The sequence below is a fragment of the Polyodon spathula genome, chromosome 25 (assembly GCF_017654505.1).
Source record: "Polyodon spathula isolate WHYD16114869_AA chromosome 25, ASM1765450v1, whole genome shotgun sequence".
NCBI lineage: Eukaryota > Metazoa > Chordata > Actinopteri > Acipenseriformes > Polyodontidae > Polyodon > Polyodon spathula.
Window position 1 is genome coordinate 4,488,497 of NC_054558.1, and position 24,851 is coordinate 4,513,347.

General features: G+C 41.5%; 1 protein-coding gene across 2 annotated transcripts in view; it reads right to left on the reverse strand.

Moving 5' to 3' along the window:
• Positions 1–4,816: 4,816 nt before the first annotated feature.
• LOC121299559 (chemokine-like protein TAFA-2) overlaps positions 4,817–24,851 on the reverse strand; it is a 29,540-nt gene continuing 9,505 nt past the window's right edge. For both annotated transcript variants that reach the window (XM_041227347.1, XM_041227346.1), the window contains exons 2-6: positions 20,107–20,219; positions 9,448–9,597; positions 8,537–8,661; positions 6,759–6,838; positions 4,817–5,528 (exon numbers count right to left, since the gene is read on the reverse strand). In XM_041227347.1, coding sequence (XP_041083281.1) covers positions 6,815–6,838; positions 8,537–8,661; positions 9,448–9,597; positions 20,107–20,218 — 411 coding nt within the window. In that variant the 5' untranslated portion in view covers position 20,219 and the 3' untranslated portion in view covers positions 4,817–5,528; positions 6,759–6,814. The remainder of the gene's footprint in view (positions 5,529–6,758; positions 6,839–8,536; positions 8,662–9,447; positions 9,598–20,106; positions 20,220–24,851) is intronic.

The following is a 24,851-nucleotide window of genomic DNA, read 5'->3' on the forward strand; positions in this document are numbered from 1 at the left end:
TCTATAAATATCGTACCATGAAGGCTTGTTATTTCTTATCTTACATTACGCAGTTAACAGTAACAACTCTTCCTGTGTGCCTTTGAATTTATTTTTCTGGTATAAATGTCAATGGCTGAATATTCATGCAAAGAGGAATGCATTTATTTCTTTTACAAACCCCTTCTCTCTGCAAAGGATTAAACTGGGATTGGAGGCACTGTAACATTCAGTCATGGTTTTAATTGTATATTTTAATACTCAAGGGTAATTTAGTTTCCTTTAAAAAAGATACATTTGAAATCAATAGGAATCTATGCTGAAGAGGATCTTTCTGCTTTATGCATTTCTTATTTCTACACTGCACAGATTGGATGGCAGCCCACACTTAACAGCCCGCAATGTGAGCCAAAGCACTGTTGCAATGGAAACGTGTGTCATTTCTAGATTCCTGTTGCATTTCTGCTGCTTGTTCCTGCCCACGTCTGCAGGCTCGATACGTCCTGACCTTCTGGGAATGCCGATCGAATGCTGTAGTTTTCTTTAGCATTGTTGCAGATGAAATCCACGTTGCAGCATTTCTACCCTGATGGCGACGGTTACTCTCAAGACAATCATGCACCCGGCCACCGTGCCAGCATTGTGCACGAATGGCTCGAGAAGACTTCTGGCATCTTCCATGGCCACCACAGTCCCCTCATCTCCGTCCAATTGAGCCCGCTTGTGATGAACGATTCATGGTTGCATCAAATTATATAGTAATGTTCATAACTTAATACACCACATTACTTTCTTGTGCAATTATTCTCATTTATCCTCTATTTGCATGACACTCAGGAACTGGAATGGATGTGCATGTTGATAAGGATATTAAAACTGATAATCCCACGAATAGACTATTTATTGAAACCCTGTGAAGTAATTTATAAAAGCCGGATGCACCTTCCTGAGATCCAACTTACAGATGCACTACAAACAACAGCCATGGCTGCCTAATCCTATCACTGCTGTAGAAGAACACATTTGTATTGTGTCCTGCGTTTGCCAGGTATCAGGGTGCAAAACTGACAGCGGTTTCTTGTCTTTAATCCTTTAATTAAATGCGTTGACTGAGCTTTCAGGATTTCTTCAAAACTAAAAAAAAACAAAACATCTGAAGTTTGATGCATATTGCATGCAGGCAAAGGGGGTAAAAGCTGTATAGAACAGCAGACACTGGGAGGTGCACTGGAGAAGCATCAGGATCCTCCATGAACACACCCCAGGGCCGTGTCCACTGCCTCTTCCAGAAACTGGGAACTGATCTCATTGCTTCGCTTCTGTTAATCACCAGTGGCTTCCTTACTGTGTCTAACGATGGTGATTATGCTTTAAAGTGTAACTCTTGATTATTGGGATCAATAATGAAAACTTGTTCAATTTTTCTTAAATCCTTGTGCGCTCCTTCACACAGAGAAACAGGATTTCAAGTGGCACACGTATGCATCTGTGTTTAGCTGACACCACTGTTTGTGAACAAAATGTGTGATTGCTTGAGCCTTTTTGGGTTGTGTTTTGCATTGCAGTTTCCTGTTCAAAAAGCAACACCAGCTGAGGTGTGATTCCAATTATTATTTTTTTTTATTTCAGCAAGAACAAAGAATTTATCACAGGCTATCGGCAATTCTACAAGTCCCCTTCGATACCACTTTACACTGTGTCTCTAATTACTGTGTATTTACATAGTAGTTACTTAGTAAATACATGTGTACTTACAATGTCATTAGACATAGTTACAATGCACTTAATGTGTAAATCTTTTTGCACGATATATGCAAGTACACAATTGTATCAGAAAAGGGTAAGGGTTAGAGTTCTGGGTGCATCAAACAGCACTGCCTGCTAAATGCGCTGCATTTTATTATAAGCCAGAACTAGTTGGCTGTGCAGTTTGTTTAGATGTCCGAAAAGCAGATGCCACTGCCGGCTCACCGCATTTCTGTTTGCCACTCACCTGGCTGTTGCTGACCCAAGTTCAAACGCCCCCTTTCTCAAGCTCCTCTTTGTTTGCAGGCAGTCCCTTCGATGCAGTAAGATCACCGGGTAGCATGAAGAGGTAATCATGAAACAGATACAGCCTTCTGCACTGAGCCTGCATCAACAGGAGGTCACAGCAAGCACCCAAAGCTCCCCTGCTGCTCGAGGAACAAACACACAATGCAAGCAAACTGGGGGGGAGGAATAACTCCACGATAACACAGCACATGTTTTACCACTTAATATTTTATTGTGTTACGTTAACTGAAAGAAGTAGAAAATATTTTATGTACAATTGCACTTACAAATACAGCACTTCCGTCGGCCGGCAGTTAGAGTATATTCTGGGATTGAGGTTCGGAGTGTTCTCACGTTGATTTCAAACTTTACCAGGGACTTACACAAAGGCGGCTCTTATACGTCATTGCATCAACCAGCTGAGAACAGGACAACACGGCAGCCTGGATAAAACTTCTTAAAATGTCAATTTTACCACAAGAGGGCTGCTGGTTCTACATTTAAAAAAACACTTTTTTTTTTTTAGCACATTCTTAACCGATATGCAACAAAAAGGGCTAGAAACCCAAGTTTGAAAGAAACGCAAAGCAGTTGTTGTCCGTAATTTTGCTCAGTACATTGTAAGCATGACGCTTGCTTCCTTTTTACCAAAGAAACACTGATACTGCACCAGGAATACAACATTTGAAATAATGGTTTTCAGTGATGCCTCGCTCACCACAAACACGCACGTTCCAAAAAACAAAACAAAAAGAAACACACTAATTCGATATTTATAAAGAAAATAGGACACTGTTTCTTTTTTTTAAATTTTACCACACAAGCAGTAGAGTTGCGCAGAGCAGTAAACTCTCTGTCAGGATCTCTGGATCGGGGGAGTATTCCAGAATTACATTTCTGATCATGTTGGGCGTAAAACCAGATTCCTGTTAAACAGCTAGTTCTGTGTTTCAACACGTGAGCAAGTGTTCACCAGGAAAGAAGACTGCATCGACTAAAGATGCTTACACTTAATACCAATATATAACACAGCAGAGCTGAGTGGACTACAGAATGGGCAAGGGTTATAGATTCAAACTTGAAACAGCTTTCGGGATTGGAGCCAATATACATCACAGGATGTAGTTAAGTACCCGGAAGAGACCACCTGAATTTGAATTATAAATAATCGACTTGCATACCTGTGTTCACATAATACAAACACTCAGGGCTTCAGAACAGAGAGAAGAGTCGTGCTTTAGGGTAGTTATTTTAAAGCCCAGGTTAGCCAGGCAGAATAAACTGGGTGTGCAACATTCAATAATTCTCTCACCTGCGTACCATCTTATTTGGTTTGTTTTCCGTTACATCCTTGAAACTGAAACGTTTGAGCCCAACATAGTTCAATATCTACAAAAGAGCGCTGCCAGGTCCCCCGCAAACTTCAGAATCATTGGACCCGGTTAGTAAATCGAATCCCCTAACTAGCCCATCACAAAGCAGTTATCAACAGGGACAATTGCACAGGTGCGGAAGGTGAGGCTAACGCTCAAATCAGCCTCATGCTGACGGCTCCTGAAACCGCTGTGGGGAATGAAACACAAATCGTGGTGTTTAGTAAACAGTGTAACAATGCTACGGACCTTGCAGAGCTCAGACGCTTTACAAATAAGTAGCAAGGATGCGATTGAAAACAGAAACAAAGTAACAAATCGCACACGCTATGCTTTCTAATATTTTAATAACACATACAGCGACAATATTATTGGCCTCTTATGAGAAATCTTTTTTTTTTTTTTTTAAATGTCTTTTCATTTGGCAGATGAAGATGTTAAAATGAATGTAAACCAATGTCCTAATCTCGTATTGGTGAAACCCTTGTTCACAACAGGAAAGTGTGTACATGCTTTTGAATTGAAATCCAAGAAGTGCTTTTCTGACATCGAGTTTACCAGGCTGACGGCACTTCCCTTTTTAATTAAATCTGAAGTCTAATTGTAAATTAGCAGCACAGGCTCATTTGCAAACGACATTATGCTAATACCATTACCCTTGCCTTTTAAAAGTCATCTTTTTGACAGGTGTCTAAACAGACCAAGTGGGTTTTTCTGCTGGAATGCAAATTATATTAAACACTTTAAGGAAGGCCTTACCAAAAAAACTTTAAAAAAATACTGTCTTAAAAATGCCAGCTACAGAATTCGATTAGCACTGGCCAGAAAAGCCACATGCTTTACTGAATAAACTGCATGTTGCTACGCGTCTCTATTTCAGCAGAGTATTAGAGTATTATAATATATTATATATATATATATATATATATATATATTATATATATATATATATATATATATATATGATCTGACTGAAGATCAGCTGCCACCTGGCTCTCTAATTACCGGACAGTTTAAGACAGGTCAGGTTTTTTATTTATTATTTATTTATTTTTTAACTCATCTCTAAACCACAAACGAATTGATTTTAAACAAGTAAAGTGCGTGGAAACTGTGTGAACTTGTGTGCTAACTGAAATGAATTATTTTACTTACTAGTTACTAGCTAAAGCACACACCTGCCCTGGGAGACCGTCCGAGGATTGTTTCTGTCAATCAGACGGACGCAGCCGGCTGATTTGCTGTGTTTGTCTGAGGGGGCGGGACTGTGTGAAGCAGTTATTAATATTAAATCAATAGAAAGTGAAGCACAGCCTTAAAGGACGGGCGAGTGAAAGTTCTCTGTAATGAAGGATTTGCACTATTTTGATAGAAATTACTCACCATGTAAAACCTCAAGCATTACAATTTGAAGCCATGTTTTTGTTTTTAATTTAAATGAAGCAGATAATGCGCTCACTTTACTTGTTGATTACAATAAATTCATTTGCCCGGGGGTTGGGCATGTAATTAAACTGGCCATCAGAAAAAGAACCTCAATTCAGCCATCCCCGTCCACCTCTATTGTGGGAGACAACACTGTCACTGTTATATTTTACAAAGCCAACAAACAAACAATAAAAAAAGAGTGTGCGACAGCCTACAACCCGCGAATTGAAAAAGGTCTGACCCCATCAAACAGAAGCAGCGACTGTACAGTATAAACAAGCGCTTGGGCAAATGATGTGTTAGCACAGAGCAGACACCTACAGGAACACGTCCGTGTTGTTTAACGCAGCTCTCTGATGTTCGTGCGTCTTCAGGGGCAATCCTTCAGATTAACCACCAACCCGAAGCGCTCGAAAGCCCGTCCGCTGCTGCGCAAAACGTCTAGCAAATGCTTAAGACAGGTCCTGCAGGTTTCGAGTCCTGGTTTCACAGGTACCCAATGTTCCCATGCCAGAGTTCCTCTTGTCCCAGCGAATTCCTCAGTGGTAATCTGGTCATTTTTTTAAATGTTGTTTTTGCATAATGCACGTCGCAAGTTTCCAACTGCTGGTGTCCGCCAGACAGGTAGGCGTATGTGTCTGTTTGAGCTTGTCTGTGTATAAAACGCTGTCCTTCATGTTGCGTGTCGGATCAGGTGTAGGGCTATCGTGTGACCTGCATGGAGATAAAACAAAGATGTGCAAGTATCTGTGCAGTGGATCTTCCACAACTTCAACACGCTCCATCACAAAGAAACCTCGCAGGCAAACCGTTCTGTGCCTTAATCAGTCTACTGCTTCATTACGGTGTGTGGCGGTGTTCATTAACCAGCTGGGGAGGGGTAGCCCCCCCCCTCTTTGACAGCTGTGTGTGAGCAGGTCCCAGCGCTCTGCTTTGTCTGGGATAGAGAGGTGATGAGGAAAAGAAGGAAAGCACAAAAGAATTTAAGAAAGTTTTCGAAGGACAGGAGGCATGACTGAAAGCATCCATCATAAAATAACATTTTATAAAAGATGCTTTTTTTTTGGCGTCAGCTATTGATTCTTAAATACAATAAATAATAATAACAATAATAATAATAATAATAATAATAATAATAATAATAATAATAATAATAATATTTGATTCCTCTACTGATCCATCATCCATCTTTAATGGTGTTTATCTGGAGTTGAATTTGGACTGTCGATTATTATGTTGGATGCTAATGGCTCTGAGAAGGAATCAATGTGATAGATTGGTGTGTCAGTCCACCCCGAACCCTTGGAAAACGCTTTCATTTTTGTATCATTACACAGGGGCAAGTATTGATCCACAGGAAAACATATCTCGTTGCAAAACTTTTTTCCCTGGGTTTCATTCATTTATTTAACTGTTCTGTTATCAGGCTTGGGTACCGGTGTGCTGAGTGAGTCCTGCAGCCCGGGAATCGCAGGCTTGGATCCTGGCTTGGTGAAGCCGATCAAAATGCACAGGCAGCTGAAGAAATCTCAGTTCTATAATAAAAGCCCCCTGTCTAATTAATAATAACAGAACATATTAAATTACACCCCAAGTTAACCACTAGGTCACAATGCACCAAATAAGTCTGGAGTTATTAGCCCTGTTAAAGCAGTTATAACTCCAGCCCTCCCACACCTCTTAGCCTTGCGCCCCACACAAAATAAATTAAACTGTTTGATCAGCAACGCCGTTATGATTGCAACCGCTGAGGTGGAACGGCAATGGACCGTGTTTGGCCTTGCAATTAAAATACAAATCCAGTACTGCAACGCATGGGGATTGCACAACAGCAGCCCCTTTCGTTTCAGGAGCGCAGCTGCAGGCATCCACAGCACAATGCTAGTCTGCATTTCCCTCGAAGGAGCTATCTTTTGTTAACGGGTTACGGGGGTCAATACATACCTTTGTTGTTTGAAGTACGGGCGCCTCCACTATATCCCCGTGGCTAGGGATATTAGTCATCCTCCACGGGGCATAATCAGCTGTAAATTAGAGGGTTCATATTCATTAAGCACAGTAAATTGGCGCAGATAGCAGAAGGACAGGGTATTGGCATTGCACAGCTAGTGGATCAAATAGGCTCTAATGCAACAATACTTTCAGATCAGCTAACGACCATTTAAAGTTGACATCGACAAAACATAGAAACATATTTCAACTTGTGGATGCTGGTAATGCATTTCATTTCATTAGGATCTGGGTAAGCCCACGCTGCAAACGCTTTAGTTCAGGCATCCGTTATGAACAACTGCAAAAACAATAGCACAAATGTATAATAACTGTATTGCAAAAACAAAGCAGCCTCTTACAATTAGAGAGACAGGCGTGTGAAGACAGACAAGAGAGGTATAGAAAGAGAGACAGACCTGAGGACAGGCAGACGGACTATATCCGTTACAACTGATTATAAAAAAATAGCAGGAAAAAACCCAAATACATGACAAAAGTGTGAAAAATAGTCTTTATTACTTTATTACTAATCATATTGTTACTAGCATAATTAATAACATGTTTATAGAGCGTTTATAATCAATTATATAATGGATACTGAAACTAAAGTGTTACAGAAATCTACACTATAAAATGTAATTCCTCTGCAAAAAATGTTTTTTTGTATCGGGCGAGTGATTTCGACTATGGGTCTTACTCAGTATAGTGCTGCTGGCTTATAGAAGGAAAACACAGAAACAGGATGAATTATTTACTCTTGTGTCTGCTGCTTTCCACCTCCTTCAATACAAATAATAGAGACCAAAGGGCTTATAAGCATGTGTTATCCACATGCAGCGTGACCGAAGGCTGAAGGCTATTGTGTCAAGCTGTGAGCAGAATGACAGGCGAGGACTGAAAAGAAATTTCCCTCCCGTTGTGGTTTTGTGATGAAATGTTTCCTAACAGTGCTGGTGTTTCTGCATCTTTTGATTCAAAGTTTGAAGGTAGCGCTCTCTGGGGGTTTTCATCAGGTAACCCTCCCTAAACCCATTTCTTACGGAGAAATGCCTTCGGATAAGAGAGGCACGCTTCAGGCTTTGAATTGAGAAGCTATGTGTTTCTGTGCTTCTTGAATGTTGTTAACTTCAAGCTGTGCAAGACATACTGCTGTTAATAAACTCTGTGCCCATGGAGAAGTGGTGTTTGCTTTCAGTCTTTTATTGCAGTACAAACAATACACACCTTGAGTTTGATTTGAGACGCAATTAATCACTACACCCCCTTAACTGTGGGTACACCATATGAGTGGAGTCTGGAGAACAGAAGGCTCTGTCATTGTTTGTGTTTGGTTTATAAGGTGTACACTGGAAATGCTCCCAGTTACCTTACATCTCTGCTAGAGATACGCAACTCTGCCTGTGTACTGAGATCAAACGGTGCGCCTACTTTTAAAATCCTTCATCTAACATGGGCTAGCATGCCTTTGTGTATCAGGCGTCTCCTCTCTAGAACTGAGAACGGAAAATCTGCCTCTTCACAAAACCTTTTTAAAGCATTCATAAATATTTATTTTAAATCTCACCATTGCAAATCCTTGCATTTAACATTTCTTTCTTTGAAAGAGCCAAGAGTCAGTTAATAACATAAAAAGAAACATTTCAAGTTTCACGAAGCAGGCCCGTCATTGCCATGAGAACTGAGTAGGCCCGTTGCCGTGAGAACACAGTCTGAAGTGTGGAAACACATACCTTGGTTGTTTTGACTTTGTTTCCTGTACTGCAGCTCCAGCCAGTTTGATCCGGCAAAACTTTACACTCCTCTGCTTCAAGGCAAGGCTGCATTTGGCACCACCATTTCTGAATGACTATTGAAGCTGCATGTGAAAAAAAAAAAACAGACTTGAGATTTCAAAGCACTTTTATCTGACGGAATGATTCCACAACTCTATCTGCTATATATATACAGCCACGGAAAATGAACTCACTTTGCTTCGTAAAGTCGAACGAAACCTGCTGAACGATGTTAACATATTGAATTACATACCGCTTTGTAGCTTTCCATGTGCTTAATGAAAAAACTGACAAAAATTGAAAGATGTGACATTTTGAAATTTAACATGAAATACTGTGCTACTATTATTAACAGGAATCATAGACTTTTGCAATATTATGTAAAATTCAACGAGACTAATTCAAAGAAACAATGTACTATAATAATATATATATAGATATATATATATATATATATAGATAATATATATATATATTTATATACTTCATATCGTTTTTTTCTTTTTTATTGAGCAACAGAACAAATCAATTTCATCCGCAAACTGAAGAAAGAGCTCGTCTTTCCCCCGAGAGGGCAGCTACCATTTGTGTCAGCAAATGAATACTTGGTTACACTGAATTAATCACTTTTGGTCTCTTTGGCACTGCAGGGTTTAACGCTGAAGTGAAATTGTTTTCATCAGCATCTTAGAACATGCACAATACAGATTCAGCCTTGGGTTGTCTGCTTTTATTGAAAGTAGAGCGGATGCCGTTTTGCTTTTAAATAGCTCCAACCTTGCGTATATCTTTGAAAACAGCTCAACACGTAGTCAGAATTCTACCACTTGGATAAAGTTAAAAGGTTGAAACTAAACTATTTTTCATACCGTCCACACAGGAAGGGGCGGCCCTTGTTGTACCCGCCACCTGGCCTGGGAAGCAGGAACACTTCACTGTCTGAGATCTCTCCTCGATCTTGTTTCTGTTGCAGCATCGGTGGGCAGCGATGACCTCACAGGTTCCGGCTTTGACGTGAACTGTTAAAATACACAACCGGACAGGGTGAAACGAGCTCAGGGAATATACTGTAAATGGGGGGGCCAAGCCACCAAGCTCTGTACGGCTATGAGTCGTCAGCACCATTTTCTCCAATCAATGCTTCCCCTATTGACTGGTAGGCTTTCAGGCAGTCACATTGTCTGAAAAAACTGCTGGGGGCAACAACAGAAAGAAAAAACAGTAAGTAAAGCTGAAACAGACACCTTGGAGGGCAAATCAAGCAAACTGAGAGCTTGAGATAGAAATATATGTAGGCTTGTTTTTTTAAAAACTGCACAGTCGAGACATATACAGCTAATGGCAGAGCACAATGAGTACGACTCATAGAATTGTTTTGTTCGCTACAATCACAGTGCTTTAAAAGGCTTTAGAAGTGATTCACTTGAATCAACACTAAAAACCCAGTACCTTTCTCTGTGAGCTGTCGCGTCCAGTGAGCTCCACTGGAAAATCATTCAAACACAGACCCAACCATCTTTCCTTTCTGGTGTCTCCATGTGTTATAGTGATGTCACAAGGGGTGGGGGCGGGGCCAATAAATAAAATCAGTATTAAAAAGAACAGAGAGATTGATACGGGGTTGAAAGTTATCTCATGAGCTGCTTAACATTGACTGGAGAGCTGTCTGACTGCTCAAACCGTGCAAAACCATTTCTGTAAAATAATAGACACCCTATGACATGATGCACTCAATTATTATAAATCATTAAACCTGGAAACTCATGTCAAGGTGGGAAGGAGCTTCCAGATGGTAAAGAGGCTTTGACCTTTCGTTATACCTTGGAAATTGTGCCAGGGTTAATTCAGAGCTCTTTATTTTGAGCGGAGGAGCACGTTCAACCTTCAGCTATAAAAGACAGAGGCGTAAAGCAGTGATTTCTTTTTCAAACTGAATGACAGTGTCCTGAAAGCTTAGGGTTTTTTTTTTTGACATTCTCTATTTTTAATGTTGCAGTGCAGACTTGTTCCGCAGAGGGCATTTCCTTTCGTTCCTTTTCTTCGTGGTGCGACAGAGAATATTGCATTTGCTCAGTGTTGGGATCAATTGAACAGGAAGCCCTTGAAAGTTCACACACCTCAGCTCAGTTGTCCCCTTTCTTTGGTTAATAATCTTGAGGCAGTTCTAGTCCTGTACAGATATGCACATGGAAGCCACAGGGGGCCACTGGGGGCCCCAGAAACAATGGAAGCAGCAAATCCTAGCTGTCAAGATGTCATGTACAGGTGCATAGGTAAAACAATTTTTTTTAAAAGCACGTCAATTAGAGTCTTTTTTTTTTTTTAAATGTAACTAAAAAAATGTAATCCATTGCAGTTACAAATTACTGAAATATGTAATCAGATTACAGTGGCACATTGCATGCAATGTGATACTCCCCAGCTACAGGTACATGTGTTGACATTTCTGTCAAGATTCGAATCCTCTTCCTCTAATCCAATCAGGGCAAGCATGTATAAAGTCTATTTATTCATTTGAATGTGCAGGAAACCCAGCCAGTTATTTCACAGCTATTGCGCTCCCAAGGCAAGCTGTACTGGAGGTCAAGGTGACCCATCAAATTCCCTCAAGGGTGCTTGTCACATCTTCCAGGTTTCAAGTCCCTTCGCGGGGAACGTTTCGTAATTTAATTTCACTGTTAATTAAAATCTCTTCCCAATCAGAGAGGCACATTCTGGTGTCAGTTATACATGACCCCAGGAGCTTGTCTTTTAAACAGTTACTAATATATTCCCGTTCATTCTCGGAATAATGATTCTGCTTATTTACACAGCGGAGTGGAGATTCAACCCTGTCATGAGCTCTGTTTTTCTATCAAGGAGCAATGCGCTAGGAAAGGCTGTGTGACACAACTGACACAACAGGAGAACAGAAGGAAGACGATGAACGGCGCTTGCATTACCAGTTTTCACCTGGCTTTGAGCTTGTCTGCATAACCCTGAGTGCTGGGAGATGAACAGCCTTCCCATTGTCCCATTGTCACGTGATATGAAGGAGATGGCTGTTTAGTTCATAGAGTGTCCAGAAGCCTTAAAGGAGGGGGGGGGGGGGGGGGGGGGCGTGTGTGTTTCTGCAGCTAAGACTACCTCAAGCAATGTAAACAAACTGGTAAGCCAACCAAGTTTCTGATGTGCATGTGATTGGGTTGGGGGGCGCTGCCAGGGTTCCTTGGCGGTCGTCCATCAGCGGGAGGTTCGACTGCAGGTTCGATGAGAGGCCTCACACAGACACGCAACATTTCAGGGAATCCAACCTAAGACTTTTATTATGTGTCATGAGTCATACATGACTCTGTTCCCATCTGTAGAAGTGTCAATCCTATACACCTACAGGCGTTGGGCGTGCTGTCTCTACATCGATAACACAAAGGAGGAACGGAGCATCACAACCCTCCATTTAAACCGAACTCCCTCTTTCATTAGAGTCTCCCGTGACCTTTAGTCTCTCGCACTGTTGTGTCTTAAAGGCACAGAACTGAAAACATGATAACATAATCATCACACGTGAACAGAGCACTGAAATCTAGACTTAATCTGTAGGACTTCATTGGAAAACTGGGGCAGGTGTATATCGTTCAATAGACACATTTTCTCTGTTCATGGGCAGTGCTGCTGTGGAACCCAACGGACAGCAAGGCATTTTCTCTGGAGTCGGTAGTGCATGATTGTATCATTATAACTAATCTTCAATAACCCCCAGCCCAGAATCCCTTCTGTATTACAGTATATTGATCAGCTCGTTATAGTCACTCCCAAAGCACTCGAGCAGTATCTGGTCTATAATTGTAGTGAACTATCAAAACATAATTCTGCATAGGGCTTCGATTGATCAGTATCCTGGTAACACCGTTACTCAAAGAAACGAGCATCGGAAAGCCTTTATAATATGAGAAACAAAACACAGGGGAGAATATCTACCTAATGGATTAAACCCAATCCGAAAAGTCACATGTGAACAAAGACCCAGCAACACGCTAACGCGGGCTGTGTTTACTGAACAGAACAGCAGACTGTGTTACAAACCTCCAGCACATTGGATTTCTTGGCCATGTTAGCAGTTCAATCACTAGTTACTCGGCACACTAAGACATCACTGCTTAAACACAGGTTTCAATGCCGTTTGCAACCTCCTTGGGGCAGTTTTTGTGGCTCAAAAGGACTGAACGTCCTGAACATACTGGTGCCCGTCACGAATCGCTAAATGAAAAGGAAACAGCCGAAGCAGGAATAATATATCCTGTTGGGGTTGCTAGGCTTCTGAAATTGAGAATCTGGCCTGCCCTAATTAAAATACATACTGGGGTTGTTATAGACTGGTTCAATTTGCAGCCAGCATTGTAACGTTTCCCCAGTGGCAATTAAACAGTTAACAAGTTTCCTCTCTGAGTACTCACTGCCAGAGATTCACTTTTGTAGCTGAAGGTGTTAGAGTCTGCAATCTAATCAGTGCAACAATACCATGTGAAGAAAGAAAGAAAGAATGAACGATCAGTGCACCATTTTATATCCTTTATAACCAGCTAGACTGATTTTATTTCCTATGCTATAAAAATATAATAAACATAATAAAACACAGAAAGGAATGTGTGAAGAGTAGAACTACATTGGTATGGTTGTACTGTAAGTCTATTTTGCAGCTGATGTTAAATGCATTTATGCATGCATGCATACATGCCAGTAATGTGTTACGGCATCCAGATGAAGTAAAGCAGGGAAGGACTACATTGGTACTGTCGTACATGTCAGTGGAAATGTTGTTAGCTTATATGGGATTTGCTAATCGTTGCCTCCATAACATTAATCTTGTGCTGTTGTGCAATGATTACAGTCATAGAAGATTATGAAATAATGGATACATTAGGACGGGGCAAAAACATATTGTTTTGAAAGCTGGCTCTTGTTTCTATAAAGGCAGAGGTGAGTATGGCAGGCAAGTAGAACTGAAGAACAGCTTCATTATACTCAAAACACTGAGAAGATAACAAGGCAATAACACGGTAATGGAGTTCTTGAATTTATAATTGCAAGTATTATACAAAGGTACAGGGATGGTAACAAAAAAAAAAAAACGTTTTTAAAATGTCGAGCTGCATGCCGTTTTGAAAAAAATGCTTACAGTGATTTTTGAGATCACAGTCATAGTAGCTGATCACCACCCTTTATGCTAATTCAGGATTCATCTGTCTGTAAAAGATAATTGGATAGGAAAGAGCCTGACGCTTGCATGAGGTTTCTAATTGAGCTTTAAGGGGTCTCAGCTTGTGCTTCTGAGAAAGATAGAAATGAACGCAGCGCCTGTTGAAAATAACACCCCGATGACCACATTCTGCACCGCTCTGCACTTCTAAGAACAATCAGTAAATCAGCCAGGATGCAATATCCCAGAGAACGCAATACATCAACTCTCGGTTTCAATACCAGGCACACTAATGTTGAGTAGAAGCAGAGCTTTGTTATTAATTTGCTATGCCAAACATCACCGGCTTTATTTTTTACTGCCTGCATATCAGTAAATATTCACCCTTACAGGAAAGCATCGCCATGAAATATTCAGAAACTTTTGGCCCCCTTAAGTTGAAAGCCAACTGCTGATAACCCCATTTGAAAGCCCTTATTGGTCCACTTAAACACTTCCACGCACGTTAAAGATAGACAGCTTAATGTAACTGATCAACTGAAAATGCAGTAAATGGCTCCACCTAGACAAGTATGTCAATTCCAAATTAGAGCTATCATCACAGGAAAAACGTTGCTGACCACGGCGAGCATCGCCAGCACTGAATGGTTTAGGATAAGAAACGGCAAAGAAAAGTTTACGGGAAATTGGAGAAGAGGTTTTAAAGGTAAGCAAATAAGGTGATGATGTAATAAAATGACTGATTCACAGTATGTTTAATAACTTCTTGAGCTCTTAAAGATACATGTAAAAACAGAGAGATGGACGGGTGTTCAGACAGAAAGACACCGCCCCACATCCCCACAATCTGAAATGTGGCACACAGCCGGACAACTGCCATTACTCTTTTATCAGGGAAATATTAGAGCTACAAGAATGCTTTTGTAAATGACAAAAGCAGGATACTTTAAAGTCAGGCTTGCCGATTGGAGTGTAGACTGCAGATGTTGCACTTTGAAATTCAAACAAAGAACCAAAAGAGCTCCCAAAGAGAACAGCTTCTTGCTTGGCAGTCCTTTAAAAGGCACGTGATCCATAGATATGCCACTAAGTTGCAAGGAAGCAGCCGTCTCAGTTAGTCCGGTGGCAGTATGGAAGGAAACAGGCTGGGAGGAAGCCGGTGACAGCCACAGATGGATGGGACTCTCAACTAGATTGGGACCTTGACCGTGGGATGCACCCAAGCAACGCAGCACACGAACCAGTGATGAAGAGTGTGTCTGAGATGAGCTGAGGCTCCTGCCAGCCTTACTTACACGGGCTGCGTATTGACTGAGCGAATGAAAATGCCCCAACCAAACTGATTGTCTTTATGAAATGGGTACGAGGACTGTGAAGTTATCAAGTTCCGGGGCTGCAGAAAGTCTAGCCGCTCTGTGAAGCTGTCAGTGCCCAGTCAGGATTTCATTTTTCATGTGTCAACACAGATCATTTGGGAACGGCAAAGGGGGAGGAATCTTAAGATAGCTGGGTGGAAGCGCTCTTTCGAACTCCATACAGATTAGTGGGAAACGGACGTCAATTCCCTTTAATTCTAGTATACTCTTGCTGGTAGTTTCCTTATAAGGTTATATTTGTGGACCACTTTATTAACATCTCAACGTACAGTGAACTATTATCTCAGTGTTACTAAACAGGGCTCATAGCAAAGCCCATTGCAAACAGCTCCTGACACCTCTGCTCTACGTATTCCTGCAGTATTGCCATTTCCTTCCTTCATGCATCCCCATAAAGACTGCTGTCTGTGGCTTTGACCTATTTTAGTGAACTGAAACACCCACAAGTTAACAGCACTTCTTATTTCTGGTGCTACACTACCAGTTTGACCTTCTTTGTTTTTTCGAAAGTAGAGCCTCTGTCGTTTTTACTGCAGGGAAGTACCTAGACGTCTCAATTTAATTACTGTTACCATAACACATCTTTTACAAACTACCGTCCAGTCTGCAAACAGGAATAACTGGATATTTAGACACCTTTCTCTCCGTAGGCAGAAAAGAACTTTACAGTCTATAGAATTTCACCCAAATCCATTCATTCTACATCTACTTAGACTAAAAGAGCTGCATTAACTGTAAGTTTAATGTGGATTAAATACAGTAACGGGCGCCAACGCTGAAGCTTAAAGCCTTATAAGACTGACCAGCTCTTGGATCGAACCCAGTGCTCGTGCGTGCATTATCTGAATCTGTGGAGCGCGGGTCACATTTTATTTCATGTCTTACTTCCCCTGCATTTTGCGTATGGGGACAGAGGCCTGTGTGGATTAGTTTCAGCTCGGGGTGTGTTGTTAATGTCAAGACCCTGTAGTGCAGGTTTAATGAGGAATGGCCCCTCCAGAAGCCAATGCTTCACTGGCCTAAGATGAGTTTTAATTGGAGGTTATGGGCTGGATCTTCATATATTAAGATGCTGTCAGCAGTTTTCCTTTAATTGTATTCATCAATGCGAATCATTGCGGCGCCTGAAAATTAAAACCCAGTGTTTCTTTCAACTGAGGCTAGCTGCAGGTAACTGGAATCCATAGAGGGCTGCGCTTTAACCCTAATTAGTCTCTGCAGTTTGCTCCCTCGTATACAAAGAAATTAATGAAGGGAGGCAGCGATTTCGTTAGCAATAAAAACATGTTTTAAAAGAGATTAGGATGATTGCTGACTGGGTTTTATCGAATGACATTTGCATGTTATAATCAGGGGTAATGTTTACAGTTACCTTGTTTTAACTGCCCCTAATTTGCAATATTTTTATAATAGAGAATGAGGTATATGAGAGAATGCAGGTGGTCTCGGATTAAACCATTTATAGTAGATGGTTGGTGGGGGGGGTTTGAGACTATGCGAGGCAGCTTCAGTGCACAATATTTCACCTTTGGGTTTCAGCGCATTGCAGATATGCCTCAGAAAATCAGTCTCAAGGAATGTTTTCAGAATACATTTTTTTTGCTGAAATAGTGATTTGAACTTGAACAGGAACATAGAAACACGCCAGGATATTAGGTAAGAAAGGTCTTTAATAACAGCAGCTCAATCTAGATAAAACGGAGTGTCCAAGTGCAAAAGAAGACGTCTATAGGAGGCTGGGAGTGTCCGATAAAAGCTTGGCTTAAAATCATCCCGCTATTAAAAACTCAAAAAAACCCTCAAACATTTCGACATCGACATTGAAAAATACGGCTATGTACTCTTTAACACGTGCTGTACTTCGGTGTATGAGTGCCTAATCCCATGTCCTTCAATGCACAGTTTAACTGCATTAACTCTCATTTAGCTACAGTGTGTTACTGGCGAATTCCTGATCAAGTTTACTGCTAATGCTCAGTCCCTGTGAATGGATTTTTAAAAGTGTTTTGTAAAGAGATGTCTTTCTTCGTGTTACCTGAGATGCTACACTCCACAGATTACTGCACAAGGATGAATTCCCATTAAACAAAGTGCAAGCTGCTAACGAGGAGCGCTAATGAATTCAATTTAGAGGCGTTGACGAGGGGATCATATTAATAGGGCAGTAGCAGAGATCCATCGTCATTAACTAGAAACGTTATCCTTTTCAAAGGGCGGCTCTAATTGAAAGAGGCTTCCATCTCCTCTCGCTATCGCCATTGGTTACAGTGCCTGCCTTTCCCACAGTGTCCTGAAGTTCTTTCTCCCCTCCGCATTCCCGCTCCGAGGGCCGATGCGCTATCCCCCTGCCTTAGCTGACCCCCAAGAGGGTCAGAGGTCGCAACCCAATGCGACATCCTGGGCCCAAACACTCTACATCACTCCCCTATTCAGTTCAAAACCGTCGAGTTGTCAGTGCTTATGGGACTGTTGCCTTGCCATTTGAAAGTAGTGTGTTGAGGATCCAGATTTACAGAGACAGATGTATAATGGACGCGTATGTACAGATAGAGAGTTACTGCTTGCTATGGACATTCTTCAGGTATTGCTAGTATCACTGTCTGGGGTGTATTTGGGGCATATGTTCAGCTGTGTGTATGCTACACTTGCATTTTTACATTGCAGCTGACAGTGTGATAATGCTTGATCAGGACATTTTAACACAAGTTATTAATGGTATAAGAATCTGGGGGTATGGCATCAATCTAACCATGGTAGTGTTTTGTTTTTTTTTTCAAATGAAACAAACAAAACAGACAGCCTAATTTCGTATGCAGTCTTCACTCAATTATTACACACTGTTATTTGGTGCTTTTTAAAAACCACAACATTGCAACTAAATCTAGAGTACCTCCTATCATCCGCTCTCGAAAAGGGATGGGAAACTGAGAAAAAGATATTTAAATGGGATTGTAAAATGTTTTTGATGCTTTGAAAAAAAACAGCACTGTATTTTAAACGGTGAGATTATTTATTGTTTCGTTTAGTTTTCTTTGATGCTTCAAAAGTTCATTAAATGGTGCCTCTTTCTCTTTCACAGAACACAGGTGAGTGAGACCTGCTGAGGGGCGATCCCGTCATCAGAACCACACTGTGGCTTTAAGCAATGTTGTATTCTGGTTTGGATGCGCTCCTGCCTCTGTTCTGTTCCTCAGGGTGCCGTTGGTGCAGGAGAGCTTTGTCTAACTCTTTCAAGCCTTCTTGCTTTCAGCTGCATTTCAAATTGCAGCCCTGATGTAACAAATTTGAAAGGTATTTACGGTACTTTTTTTAAAGGACGCCTCGCAATGCTGACAACAAACGTATCTTTGCTGCATCACTGTTGTTGGTGTCGCAGGAATCTAGTTGTCAATATCAACCAGATCTTTTTGGATTATAAACTTATAAAGTGAGTTTCTCTGCTAAACGTTGCAGTGTTTCCAGATCCTGCTCCCTTCTGCAAGTCGTTTTCCGTTCCGTTCAAGTACCCTTGCTTTGGATCGCGTAACATGTAAGTTTGATCGTAAATAACGAGGCTGACGGCTATTTAACTGATCTTAAATGTGATGGATGGAACCATTAAAATAGGATCAAAACCTGGATTTGTTTTAAGGAACAAGGAAGAGAGACTTGCATGCACCGTGTTAAATTCGCAAAGCTATTACTCCAATTAACCATTAGCTCAGCTTTTTTTTCAGAAAGGAGAAAAGCACCCAAGAAAGTTAATAAATAAACACCTCAGACTTTTAATTCAGGGGCTTGAATGAGATATTAGTGTGTTTCTTGTTCATTTTAGATGTTGATGTTTCTTCTTTTCAGAAAAAAAAAATATATATATTTTGTAGTAAATAGCTTTGAGAATCCAGCCCACTGCTCTCTATTTAGATCTGCCACCATTTAGACCAGTTTAATAACCCGATTGATCTTCAGAAGACCGTATATCATGACAAGTATAAGAATCCTGGGCTACAGGCTGTGTTTGTTGTGCATAAAGGCTGTGAAATTGAACACATCACTGCACAAACAGCCATAAACCTTAAAATAAAACCTCCCCACTCCCCCCCCCCACCCTCCCCCAAATGTCATCATAAAAACTGACAAACTGGACCATTAGCAGACCGTTAGAGCCTTGTAAATAGCTGGCAGAGCTGATTTGCATATTAATATGCTTCACATCCAGGCTCAGAGGAGGGCCAGCGCTGGTTAATGTGCTCCAGAGAGAAAGCGTTTGAGTCTTTTGAAAATGCTGATCTCCAAAGAAATCTCAGAGAAACCGGTTTAACAGGTAAACTACAGTCCTAAAGCTGGGCAGTGGGAATACATGGAGAGGTTTACAGTTACTCCTGTAATTACTGACTGTGAATGTGGGGGGGGGGGGGGGGGGGTAGTGTAATTAAGGAATAGGATTTGTCATCTCTGAAAGTTCCTATTTTTTAAGGTTGAACTTTCAAATCTGCCTCTACTGTAAACAGAGGTCAAAGGTCACAGTGTCCCATGACTTGTCTGGACAAATAGTTGCTACAGGTACTAACCAAACAACAAGGATTCTTCAGGCAAGGCCAAAATACATACACGTATTCATGAAAAAAAAATATTTGAAGCAGCAAAGAACCAGACAGCATAAAAAGACTGTTTAAAACTTTAAACTTGGCAAAGACATCGTTAATCTGCTTATTAATGGGAATTAAAGGTGATTTGATTTGTTATAAAGAAGCTAAACTCAATATCCCTTAACAACAAAACAAAACTAACCCAGAATACAACAACACAAAAATGAAGATATATTCTATATCTCCTGACCCCACTGCTGTCATTATAATCCCCCTCTATCAGGGAAGAAATGATTACCATGGCCTGCAGCACATTGCATCCCCTAGCAAAAGTATAATGGAACCCACTCTAGTCTCTTCGGAACTCCCACCTCCCAGAAAATCTACTCCAGTGCAAACGTGGCCTACCTGTGTGGCTTCTGTGGGCTGATGCCAGTGTTAGTCTCCCCCCTAACGTTATCAGGCAGAAGGTGAGCAGAATTACCCATTTACACATGCTCTGCAGATCCCTCTCGCTCATTCTGGAACAAAAAACAACAACAACAACGACAATTACTTTCAGCAGCATCCCTTTGAGCACTTAGTATGTGCGCCTCAAAATGCATTTTCAAGAAAGGCAGAACGAATGCTGCCCTTCAGTTCCAGTTGCCTGCCGAAGACGTGCATGCATCGCAGGCTAGATTCCAAAGGAGCTGCTTTAATCAAGCTACTTTGACTCATCTAAGTTAAATATATCGACTGGATGGCAGGAATACTACAACTAAAGACCAGCTCTTGAGCTCAGGTGAAAGCACGGTACTGAAGTGACTGCAGTAAGAGCCATTCACAAATACTGCAAGCATCTTTCTATGAAAAAAGAACGCGCCATTCGAAGCCGTCATTTGAAGCGCCACTCCTCAGATTTGGTGAACACACACTAACAAATAGCACTACCCTCACAGTTTAAAGTGTACTATAGTGAGTAGGCATGCATTGTAAACACCTCTGCTCAGGTTTTTTTTAATGGTAACCCAAGGATAATAGCATAATATAACGATGGCAAAAGCATAGGGAAAAATGCTAAATTTCAGTGCAAATTTACAGTGGTAAAATGTAATATCCTGTGCATGGAAATGTTGCAAATGGGTCCAAAAAACATTTTCCCCAGAACTGTTCCCTTGACTTTAAATGTATGACAAACTAGTCTTCATGCACACATCTCTACTCAATTCACACAGCCTAGTCTTCATGCACTCAATTCACACAGCCTAGTCTTCATGCACACATCTCAATTCACACAGCCTAGTCTTCATGCACACATCTCAATTCACACAGCCTAGTCTTCATGCACACATCTCTACTCAATTCACACAGCCTAGTCTTCATGCACACATCTCAATTCACCCAGCCTAGTCTTCATGCACACATCTCAATTCACCCAGCCTAGTCTTCATGCACACATCTCAATTCACACAGCCTAGTCTTCATGCACACATCTCAATTCACACAGCCTAGTCTTCATGCACACATCTCAATTCACACAGCCTAGTCTTCATGCACACATCTCAATTCACACAGCCTAGTCTTCATGCACACATCTCAATTCACACAGCCTAGTCTTCATGCACACATCTCAATTCACACAGCCTAGTCTTCATGCACACATCTCAATTCACACAGCCTAGTCTTCATGCACACATCTCAATTCACACAGCCTAGTCTTCATGCACACATCTCAATTCACACAGCCTAGTCTTCATGCACACATCTCAATTCACACAGCCTAGTCTTCATGCACACATCTCAATTCACACAGCCTAGTCTTCATGCACACATCTCAATTCACACAGCCTAGTCTTCATGCACACATCTCAATTCACACAGCCTAGTCTTCATGCACACATCTCAATTCACACAGCCTAGTCTTCATGCACACATCTCAATTCACACAGCCTAGTCTTCATGCACACATCTCAATTCACACAGCCTAGTCTTCATGCACACATCTCAATTCACACAGCCTAGTCTTCATGCACACATCTCAATTCACACAGCCTAGTCTTCATGCACACATCTCAATTCACACAGCCTAGTCTTCATGCACACATCTCAATTCACACAGCCTAGTCTTCATGCACACATCTCAATTCACACAGCCTAGTCTTCATGCACACATCTCAATTCACACAGCCTAGTCTTCATGCACACATCTCAATTCACACAGCCTAGTCTTCATGCACACATCTCAATTCACACAGCCTAGTCTTCATGCACACATCTCAATTCACACAGCCTAGTCTTCATGCACACATCTCAATTCACACAGCCTAGTCTTCATGCACACATCTCAATTCACACAGCCTAGTCTTCATGCACACATCTCAATTCACACAGCCTAGTCTTCATGCACACATCTCAATTCACACAGCCTAGTCTTCATGCACACATCTCAATTCACACAGCCTAGTCTTCATGCACACATCTCAATTCACACAGCCTAGTCTTCATGCACACATCTCAATTCACACAGCCTAGTCTTCATGCACACATCTCAATTCACACAGCCTAGTCTTCAAGCACACATCTCTACTCAACTCCGATGGAATACTTTTCTAATACAGGTAATCCACACTGCCTGCCAGAGCACGCGCTCCCTATTCCTAGAATTATCATAATGCTGCCAACTTACACACTGGGGGACGGAATGCTGTTTCTTGCACTCAAGCCAATACAATTAGCTTAGCAGCCGAGAATAATTCCTGCATGAGCAAATCTGAACTTCAACAGAGCTCAAAGCTAGACGCACCTGACAGACACAAGCACTTTCTGTGGTCACATAGCTTTAACTCAGAGGTTATTTAAAGAATGTTGCTTTTCAGGTCTGTTTTAATGGATAAAACACAGTGTCATATTCCCAAAACCATTAATCAAAAGGCTCAAGCAGAATTCTAACCTAAAGCAATAGGAAACTAAAGCAATTAGACAACTGTGTATTAATATATTTTCTGATGTTGGGAAGCATATTAGCATTGCGCTGCAGTCCATAGGTGAAGCATTAGACTCTGTAGCGTTGCAGGATAAGTGTTTTGTATGAAAGATGATATCTAACGTTCAAGTACATCAGTCTTTCCCCCTGCAACACGCTGCCCCAAGTGGACATAAGAAAAAAAGCAATTCTTACTGATGAGGAAGTGTGTTGCAGGGGGGACAGAATAAAGGTTACACTCTGGTGTACCAAACGTACTTGGAGGTCAAACGTGATTCTGAGAGATCTGCGGCCAGGGGCGGTTTTAAAAACTCACTCGGATGTGACGACTGAACCAGACAATGTCAATCCAAACAAGAACACTCTAGTTAAGATAAATGTGGCATGCTGTTCTCTTAGGGAGCTGCTTGGTGAGTTATATTATTTAGTTGTCTGGCTGTAGTGAAAATGACCCCACCGCTCCAGGGCGTTCTTTCCTGTCGGTAACCAACCAGTGGCTTCCCTCCTGAGTGACATGCTTTGTAGCCAGTAAGGTGATTTGACCACAAAGACACTGCACAGGGGGAACGAGCTAGGAAGTATGAACATGTTTGCTAAAGCAATTTTTTCCTTTTCTCTTGGGAGCTATGCAGCTAGCTACGTGACAGGTGTGATTTATGGATTTCTTTTTGGTTTTTTGTTAGCTTCATCCAATTTAACAGCTTGTTATATTTTTAGCAGCCTCTTAATGTCATTGACTCCATTCCCGGCAGCTTTTCTATAGGCAAACACAAATAACCAAACCCTGTGCATCAGAAACACGGCTGTCACGGGGAGAAGGAAGGACTGGAAAACGAGAGCTGTTCCCTGTTGTTTCAGATCAGTTCCAGCCTCGGGTCAATCCTTAGAAGCACAGGAACTGCCTATCGAACAACACTCTCCTTTTTTTTAGGCTCATTTTGAACATTTCAGCATGAGAGTGTTAGGCTGCAGAAGCAGTTACTGCTTAAGGGGTGAATTATCTGAATGATTATCATTTTATTTCTGTGTTTCTCCCCCCCCCCCCCCCCCCAAGTACCCCTGTGTTAGAGCGCCCCCTGCAGGTGGTGTGTGATGCACTGCCGTTACGGATGCTGTCTCCAAGAGGAGGTGGGGTTGAAAGCTCGTTAACCCCGAATGCAGTCAGGCCTGGCTCTTTTGCATTGTGGTTAAGAAGTTCTAAAATGAGGTTTATTTACTCTGCAGCGCTGGATATGAAAACGCTATTTCAGACTAGAGCTCTCAGCACTTGTTGCATATGTATTCTTTATAATGAAATGGAACCACAATTCTACGGTTTCTCAGCATGTTGTCATCACAATCAAACTAGCTAGCTGGAACCTATGGGGCACTGTTTCTTCTCCTGCTGATAATAGACTGAGTTGCTGTGCCTGTTGCCTGGTTACCAGCCTGACTCTGATTCTAACTCTGTCTTAGTCTACTGGACAACACAGCGGAACTTGATAAATAAGATATAAGATATAAGAATAGATTTTGAGAAATCCTAATGAAAGCCTGTGGCAGAACAATCGTCTCCCTCAGATTTGAAACTTGTTTCCATGCCACTCATCCCATGAACAGTAAACAAGGTTGAAAAACATCTGGAGACAATGGCAGCAGCAACAACAGAGAAATATCTTTAAAACGCAAAAAACTGCATCTTAAGTTGTGGCAAAGAGCCTGCAGACACGTCAGACAGAGCTCTGACAGCACTGTATGCAAAGGAGCAAGCACTGAAATCTAAGCTGGAGGTAAATCTGTCTTCCAATCTTCAGGAATATTCTGCTGACGACCTTCCAATCAGAGAACAGGAAAGACGCTGTGGGTAATGATCATTTAAGCATTTATATATCACAGCCAAACAGTGACGCCTTCCTCTCCCAGTTAAATAACACTATCACTGGAGGAAACCGGCACAGAATTTATAAGCCAGGGTCCCTGCTGGTTCAGTCTGGGCATAAAGAATGACAGAAGGGAGCAGGCAAGGATCCAGAATCAATAGCCTACTGGCCGAATCTGTCTATTTCAAATAACAATAGATGAACTCTTAGAGCGAGACTTGGCTTCAGCGAGACTGCCTCATCCTGTCTGCTGTACATGACCTCAAACAAACACTCACAGGGTGACTGCACGAAGCAGCAGGGAAAGTCATAAAGCTGACAGGTCTGAA